This window comes from Uranotaenia lowii, chromosome 3 (genome assembly GCF_029784155.1).
Source record: "Uranotaenia lowii strain MFRU-FL chromosome 3, ASM2978415v1, whole genome shotgun sequence".
Taxonomy (NCBI): domain Eukaryota; kingdom Metazoa; phylum Arthropoda; class Insecta; order Diptera; family Culicidae; genus Uranotaenia; species Uranotaenia lowii.
Window position 1 is genome coordinate 124,287,037 of NC_073693.1, and position 9,507 is coordinate 124,296,543.

Sequence of the window (9,507 nt, forward strand, 5' to 3'; positions counted from 1 at the left end):
AAATTTAATTTCATTTTTTGAATAAACGATTTCACCGATTTACACGCGGTTTTTCCTTGACCAAATTTTGACCGTATCACCCTTTAATGTTTGCTATAAAGAAAAAGTCGATGGAATTGGAGGAATGACTATCAGCGCAATTCACTTACTTAGTGACCTAATTTTGAATTATCGAAAAAGCCAGATAAAGTGCACCTCGCATTCTTTCTACAATATTTAATTCATATTTCCCCGTTACCGATGTTATAAAGGGATCAAATGAATAGACAATTTCAAGTTTTTTGGGTGATAAGCCCGAATTAATTTTTACTTCCGCATTTTACGCACACCGATGACTTCCCCATGATTTGGAAAGAAACGAAAATTATAAGTACAAGAATTGGAAAAATCTGGCACTGAATTGTAGTGCTGATTGCATAATAGACAAGAAGAAATATTCAAAGATATACCCACAAGGACACAACAATGATAAACAGCAGGCTGCAGCGGACCTGTAGACCCCGAAGTGGTTTTCGACTGGTTCTGGATCGTTATAACAGTGAAAATCTTTTACCATGGCCCTATGTTTCGGAAAATTGACGTGGGATCATTGAATAAGTTTGCTAAAAAGGTGCTTGAAAAATTGGAATGAATATTGCACAATTGAACGTTTTCTCTAATCTCGAGCATAATTTTAAAATTGATAAAATTAGGCCTTTATCTGCTTCGAAGTTGCTTATGTGTATTTCAATCGTGCAACTAACATTTTAAAAACATATGAAATAAGTTATTTTTTATAACCATACACACAACTGGATGTTCGTGTCCATGAATTTCGTATTGATGAAATAATCTTTTTTACGAAAAAATGGTGTAGTTAAACCGGTAATGTTGTTGTTGCATTGATTGATCGACCATGCAAAACCTTCGCATATTAATTGACCTTATTAAGCCTCAATAAATAATCACTAAACGGTTAACATCATTAAGTTTGAGCTTAGCAAAATAGGCATAAAAGAAACTTTCCGTTTTAAAACCATTTTATTGTGAAAAATGTTAAAGTTGTTGATTGTCCTCACATGTTCCATACAGTTTTCTTGGGGATATCAAAACTTCGGCCCTGAAAACTTTGCCGAGATATCGATAAGTTACTTCAAAGCACGAAATGTTAAGTCGGTTACCGCGATAGGATGTTTCAACGCCAGCGATCATTTCGAGGTGATGAAAAGCTTTATGGAGAATGATTTCTACATACAGTTGTTGCCATCGTTTGGCAGTTATTTCAATGTTTCGGGAATGAAAAATAGTGGCGTCGTTATTGATGCCAGATGTGAGGAGTTGCTAAGCTCTCTCATTTTCCATGTGAGTTTTTGGGATTAGCAAGTTTTGAGTTTACTCTACTCATGATATCTTTTTTCACAGGAAAATATAAATGCCTTCATGTTAACTCATGTTTACTGGCTGTTTCTGGATGAATCTTCGACGAGCCCGTTGACAGAAGCTAACGGTGAGCCTACGGATTTATCTCAGGTGCAGGAAAAGTTTGACTTTCTTTTCCGCAATGTCGATGTACTACCTACGACACATGTCGTTGTTGGAGTCTTCACAGACGATTGGAATCTGTTTGATTCCTACAAACCATGCTGGCCGCAGAAGGTGAAATTTGTCGAAATCTCTTGCGCCAATGAAAGTCTTAGCTTGGTGGAAAATATACGGCAAGGATTATGGAATGTAGAATCGAAGCCCAAAGAGAGAAGAAACTTACATCACTGTTTTATATCCTCGGGAACTGCGGTATGTAGACTTTTTTTTACTCTATGTAGCCCATTTCTACGATAAGCTCAAAATTTTAGATAACTGTGCCAGAGCATTACAAAGGGATGGACGATCACACAGACACAATTCACGATTTGTTTGCCAAGGCCAATTTTCCTTTCATCAGGGCTCTGATGTATGATCTCAACTTTACCCTTAATTTGCGGCAAGTGGACAAGGGTGGTTGGAAAACGAACGGAACTTTCAGTGGTCTGATGGGAGAGTTTCAAAGAAGAACCATTGAACTGGGAGGAATGGGAATGTTAATGAGATCGGAACGCATGGAAGTGGTTGACTATACAATAGTGACCTTAGTCATCAAGACAAGTTTTGTCTTCAAGCAACCTCCACTATCCTTGGTCTCGAATATATTTGAGCTCCCTTTTAGCATCGGAGTTTGGGTAAGCTGCGTGGGTTTTGTGATGATCTACTGGGTTGGACTCATGCTTTTCAGGGCCATAACTAAAACGGAGCGTTTTACCCCGTTGGATTCGCTCATGTATATCGTAGGTACTCTGTGTCAACAGAATCTTGAGCTATTTCCTAAGTACGAAGGCGCCAAAATACTCTTGTTCTGGGTACAGTTGGCCAATTTCTTCATTTTCACCTCCTACTCGGCTAGTATAGTTGCATTGCTTCAGAGTCCCAGTAGATCGATCACGTCAATGGCAGATCTCGCATCTTCTCCACTGAAGGCAGGAGCGCAGGATGTGGTCTATGCTTGGGTGTACTTGAATGAGAGTAAAGATCCCGCAGTTCAGTCGTTGTTTCGTAAGAAGATCAAACCCTTCGGCACCAAGGCCTTTACCGAGGCCGAAGTTGGAATGAAGCGTGTGAAAGATGAACTGTATGCTTACCAGGTAGCTACATCAAAATTTGCATGATCTAATATTTGCCTCAAGAATTTATTGATTCTTCAGGCCGAGGTTAATGCAGCTTATCGACTGATTATGGAAACGTTCACCCCGGATGACACCTGCAAGGTATACGAGCTGGATGCCATCAAGCTGCCTCCCTTCAGCGTCCCGGTGGTCAAGGGAAGTAAATATCGGGAACTGTTTAAGCAGCGTCTCATTTGGCAACGAGAAGTGGGAATTATTCGACGTTTCAACCTGATCTGGATAGCGCAGAAACCAACCTGTGAAGAGGGAGCTGCCGAATTTACTTCAGTGGGGCTAAAAGAGCTGCGCCATTCCTACTACGTGATGCTGGTAGGGTTCGGTATAGCTTTCATAATTCTGGCCTTCGAATTCGGATGGAAGAAGAAGAAAAATAGAACACAAGTGGGTACGGCTTGGGTGAACACACGGAGCACTAAACAGAAGAAAAATTTGAAGATCTGTTGAACTGAAAACGATTAACAAATGAAAGTTTACCCCACAAATCCTCCCTGTAAACACTAGAAAAACTTAATGATATATACTCAAAATCGCTTCTCACATGCACGAAACAGTCGGCAAGGCTCAATGTTATAACGCATAATTAAGTATGTAATTACTAGCACATCTGAGTAGGATGATTTAATGCATTTTCATATTTCCGAAATCCATTATTTCCTAGTGAAACTAACAAATTACACGGTTGTACGTTCGGGATATCAAGAAAATAATATCTGATTCAATTCAATAATAAGGGACCTTTCAAATATGACGTAACGCTTTTAAAGAGGGGGGCAGCAGTTTGTTACGGTTTGTGGATTTTTCACAGATTTGCGGTGCATTACAATATTATTCTATTCAAGAATAACTTTTCACAAAAATAATATTGAAAATTCTTGAAGAGTCTTTGTACGTAAATGGATTTTTTTTCTGTCTGTTCTTTATATTCAGACTCAAGTATTGGAGGCCGGGGAAGGTTCCTATTATGGTTTGAAATCCCCCCCTCACAGGAAGGGAAGATGGAGCCTCTCAATCAAAAGACAATTTTTTGCATAACTCAAGAACGGATCAGAAAAAAAAACCCAATTTTGAGTGGGAGGGTATTTGGGTACGAGAAATATTTCTAAGATTATTTAAGATCCCTTCTCTTTTCCAGTAGGGAGATGGAAAGGGGAGGGGCCTCTCTTACGACATTTTAACTCAAAAACTAATCAAGCAAATGGAACCATTTTGGTATGGGATGGTACGAGAAATGGTTAAATGAGTATTTTGCACCCATCCGTCCTCCGATAGGGAGATAGAAAGAGGGGAAGGGGTTCCCTTACATTTTTTTTTGCATAATTGGAAAACGAATCGAGCAAATGTAACCAAATTGGGCTTGGAAGGATATTTGGGAACGATAAATGTTTTTATGATTATTTGGAACCCCTCCTTCCTTCCAATCTGTGGAAGGGGACTGGGGAGGGGGACTGGGGCTTCCGTACATATTTTTGTTTAACTAAGAACATAACGAGCAATGGAAACAAATTTTGCATGGGATAGTATTAGAGTATGTTAAATGTTTCCCTGAATCTTCGGTATCTCTTTAACCTTCCAGTGGGAAGATAAATAGAAGGAGGGAGAGCTTCTGTAAAAAACATTTTACATAACTGGAAAACTATTCAAACAAAAGGAATACGAAGAATATTTCTACGATTATTTGAGACCCCTCCTTTCTTACTTTCTTTCTTCTTCTTTATCATGGAAGTATATGATTGAAGCCAGGTTATTTGAGCATATCTGTGAACGTGTTTTGAATCCTTTCGGAAAAGATTTTCTGAAGTCAGCTGTGAAATAGTTTTGACTTAAAAAAAACTAAACAAAAACCGATTTTCCTGGGTGCAGGTTACAGTGTTCGTGAAGACATACATGGTCGAAAAATGAGCGTCAAATTTTCAAAGGATACATCAGGAAGTTGATGACAAAACATGGGTTGACCACTCCATATAACAAATAACAAACATCTTCCTTCGAGACTTCCTTCTTTCGCTCGGCTCGTTTCGTATCCCCAGGTAGAATCGAGGAGTTAGCATCCATCGGGATGTTTGCACTTTTTGTTTTCACTACCAAATTTCACCGATAATGCCGACAAAAGGCCAGATTCAGCTCTTCTAACTTGATTCGTTTTGAATTTCACTCCGACCGACACCAACGTAATCACGAACCTTATCATTTAATTGTTCATATTTTATCACAAATCATTTCAGGAATTTTGGCAGGAGACATTTTTTTTCGCTGCTGACTAAACCACACACTCATCTAGCGCAACCCCTTATAGTGTAGTTTTGATGCGTTATCGGATAAGACTGGGTTAACTCCTTTTTCATGAACAGGCCTTGTACCCTTTATAGGGTACATAGGCTATACGTCATATCGTCAGGTCAAATTTACACATTATTTGAAACGCTTGCAATCGGTGGAGATGTGAGCAGTTACTTGTGGTAAGAAATATTGCATGCAAGGTGAAAAATCTAATGAAAGACAAGTTTACGTTATTTTTTTTAAACATAATTGTTTTATTTATTCTCGAAATTACTTATTATTTTTAATTTATATTACTTTAGATCATCTCTTCTTATAAAATGTCCATCTATATGGATGGCAGTCCGTTTCGCTTACGGCAACAGGATGAAGAAATCTTGAAAGAGTTTGCATTTTTATTGTTTGATAGTTTCATTAATATAAATGAACTTACCGTTAAAGCGTTTCCTGTCTACCCGAATAGACTTGCACCTTGAAAAAACCTTGAAGTTCATAATCACAATAACCATGAATTTGATGGTTTTCACCATGACTTTTACGATCCACGATATCGTGAATACACATTGAAGTTCATAGTTTACGACCATACATTTAATCGTTTTGACGAAAATTACCATGAAAAAAGGGTTTTGTTATGCAGCGTGACCATGAAAAAAATGGCGATTTCCCATACATTGGAAAGCTGAAAAATATAAAGTTCATGGTTTTTACAGCTTCCATTTTTTCACAATAAAACCATGAAAACCCATTGTTTTTCATAATATTTTGATTATTGCTTGGATGATGAAAGTCATTGTTATTAATATTTTGCAATCATGGAATAAAATTTTATTTTAATTATGTTTAGATTTTTTTTATTTATTCCAAAAATACATTAATTTACATCACATCACAATCACATATCACTTTGTTAAATAACAATACATAAAAAAACATGTTGAACATGAAATATTTTCTGGAACAACCGCAGACCATAAGATGTGGGATCTCCGAGTGGCACTGAAATTTATTTCGTCCGCAGACCACGAGCCGGGCTGTTCTTGGGTCACTATATGTATAGGTAGTTCCAGCTTGGTGATTCCTGGTCATTCCTCCCAATGGCATTTTGATGCATTTTCCAAGCCCTGCGGAAGCCATCGGATTGGGTCTCGCACTTCGGGACTTGCATCGCTAGAATTGAGGAAAAAGTTTAAAGTATGTTTTTCGCGTAATTTCGATACAACTCACCGGTGGTCTACTTCAAAAACTTCGATAATTTTACAGTTCTTTTCAAACTTAACGTACTGAATTGCGAATCAAAACAAATCGTACGAAAAGTTCACTTTTGGCGCGCGAAAATTTCAAGCTACACGAAAAAGTGGAAATGTGTAAGTATCAAAAATATTCAACCAAGTATGATGTTTCTACCATGAAGTATATGGTACACATTGAATTTCATTGTAAAAATCATGTTTTACCATGGTTCTGGTCTATTCGGGTAGTCACATCCAGGTTACATTCGGGTAGTTCTATTTCCAAATCCACACAAAAGGTTGAAATTTTGAGAAGCTCTAAAACTACCCCACTTGAAGCGGGCTGTTCGAAATAATGTGTAATGTTGACCCGACAAAATGACCCGTTATTTGACAGATAATGCGGGTTCGCAAAAACGGGTCAATTTTACAACTTTCAAGTGTTCCGCCAAATGAGTGTGCAAGGCCTTCTTCGAACTCCCCATCGATTTGACGTGTGTTTTGTAGTAACTGTTTTAAATGACGTAACTGCCGCATGAATTTCACGTAAAATTGAAGTGGATGATTTAAAGTCCATTTGGATATTTTTTTTTACGATTGTGTGCTTGTACGAATTCTTATAAGAAAATTGTCAGTCCTCCTTCCAGGCAGTTGACTTTGTTTGAGATGTAAAATTTCTTGATGTTGTGGCTGGTTTTTTCCATTTCCGGATTCCGCGATAGTTTGAAAATTACCTGATTCTCACGATCAAGCAGAAAAAAGGGACTTGCTTTCATTTTTGTTCTCCTCGCATGCAACATTACATTCCAACAAACACTTTTTGCTGAATAAACGCTGAAAAAATATCGTGGTTCAATTTTTAATCAGCAATCTGGCTGAAAGAAGGTATCAAAAATTCACTAATTCACGTGTCTTCAGCCTTTAATCATCTTGATCTGGAGAAGTTATTCAGCAAACGTCATTAAACGTCAATTGACGGATCATCAAAAAAAAAAATTAAAAAAAAAGTCAAATGTCTGTCTGTCAGATGTTTCGCACCCACTTTTTTCCCTCTGTGTTGTTTTTTTCGTTTCAACTGCCCCGACTTTTAAACCTCCGGCTTGTTGGTCGCATGCCGCAGTACGCAGAACCAATCATGAAATCTGCGGCGCGATGATAATTTGTCGTTCTTAAGCGACCAACATGCCTCTCAACCGAATATTTTTTTTAAAATAAGTGTGAGAGAAATGATCTTTTTTTTCAGTTTTGGGCACCAAAAATAAAATTTTGAGAAAATTTATTCTTTATTTCAAAATTATAAAAATCATTTAGAAATCATAAAACAATCTCATTGCATAAAGAAAAGAAAAATTCCCCTCTCATTCCAATCAAGCCGCCATCATGCAGGGCAATTTTACCACAGTTCACAGTCTGTCAAATTCCAATGGTAGCGAATGGTTGAACAAAGGCTGAAATAGTGTTATGGAAGCAACTCTTCAACTCCTCCTATTGGCTGCACTGAGACTTCTTTAAACGCTGAAACATGGTGATAGTTTGTCTTTATTCAACCATTAAGCTGAAGCAGCAATTACGCTTTAGCTCAGCTTTTGTTCAGCGAATTGCCGTTCTTAAGCAGCCAAAATGTTTATTGGGATATCACACCACTTACTGCTCACATCTCTAAAGAGCGCCGCTTCTGAAAAATGTGTAATTTTGACCCGATGTCAAAGAAAAGCCTATGTACACCATAAAGGGTACAAGGGCTTTACATCAAAAAGTAGTTAACACAGTCTTATCCGATAACGCATCAGAACTACACTATAAGGGGTTGCGCCATATGAGTGTGTAATCAAAGTTTCGAAGATGATGGAAAGTATTAGAGAAACATGAGGTATCAAAGAAAGAAAGAACATAAGCCGTAAATATCATGAATTTTTCGAAAAAGATACAACGGCTCACCGGTAGGACTTTGAACCCGCAATCTCCGCTTCAGTACAACGGCGCGTTAGGCAATTTCACCACGGTGTACATGATGGAATCGACCGACTCGTGCGTACAAAGATGTACCAAGTGATTTCATTACATCTGTATTGATTTCAACAGAGCAACACTTCCCTGTGTAACTGGTCTTCTCGGAACCTTGAGCAGCACTAATTGCTTTTCATCTTATCGTAGGTGCGGCAAACCCGAAGCAATCGACCATGTGCTCGCTCGCCTTAAATCCCGAGTCGATGGGTGGTGCCAGCCTTGCCAGATCTACGGATTTCTCCGCAGTTCTACGGATTTAAGCATTTCTTCGGAGCTACGGATTTCAGCATTTCCTACGGATTTTCTACGGATAATCGAAAAAAATCAAGGGATTCTGCGGATAAAAGAAAAATCTACCTGACGACAAAAAAAAAAAGGTCAACAAGTTTTATTTTGCCGAAATCAGTATCTACATTTTTCGATTTTCGCAAAATCTACGGGCTTGATCGGTTTTCAATCTGGAAACGCTGGGTGATGCTGGTGATAGAGAAACAAGAGAGATTAATAGTGGGGAAGAACACATGCGGGATATACATGGTGTTTCGATAGAAGGTCCAGCCGGGGTTGCCAACATTTTTTTTCCAAAATCAAGAAAATGGTGAAATAAAAATCAGGTAAAATCAGGCTACGATAATGTTTTTTTTTGTCACCGCTCTGCATTTTCTCTCTAATATCTGTTGTGGGCCTGCTTGGTTGAATAATTCGAAAGATTCCCTTTAATGCCCTTTTTTATATAAGAATTCGAGGAAATCTTTCGAATGCTTTGATTCAGCCTCATTTCCACGTTTTCACTTCAGCGATGGTACCTAATCCAGTTCCATACTACCCATTTTTCATCACATTCGCAAAAATCAGGCATATTTTCAAAAAACCAGGCAAAATTCAATAGCTTATCAGGTTGTCTCGAAGAATCAGACACATTGGCATCCCTGGGTCCATCAGTTAATTGGTGGAGCTCGACATGTACGCTATGTCGACATGTCGGTCGATTAAATCATGTTCACCGTGGTGAAATTGGCTTACGCGTCGTTGTACTGAAGCGAAGATTACGGGTTCAAGTCCTGCCGGTGAGCCGTTGTATCTTTTTCGAAAAATTCATTATATTTACGGCTTATGTTATTTTTCTTTCTTTGATACCTCATGTTTCTCTAATACTTTCCATGACCTTCGAAAACTTCTATTTTATTTATTTATTCTTTGCCGATACTACAAAAATAAGTACAATAAAAATGGAAATATTTAAACTATCTTATTCTAGATTCAAAACAGGTTCCGAAACATTGAAATCAAAATCA

General features: G+C 38.0%; 1 protein-coding gene across 1 annotated transcript; it reads left to right on the forward strand.

Moving 5' to 3' along the window:
* Positions 1-1,032: 1,032 nt before the first annotated feature.
* Positions 1,033-3,245, forward strand: LOC129752577 (glutamate receptor ionotropic, kainate glr-3-like). The gene is made up of 4 exons (XM_055748351.1): positions 1,033-1,341; positions 1,402-1,773; positions 1,833-2,654; positions 2,715-3,245. Exons 1-4 carry the CDS (start codon positions 1,033-1,035, stop codon positions 3,138-3,140), a joined length of 1,929 nt encoding a protein of 642 aa, XP_055604326.1. The 3' UTR covers positions 3,141-3,245.
* Positions 3,246-9,507: the final 6,262 nt, after the last annotated feature.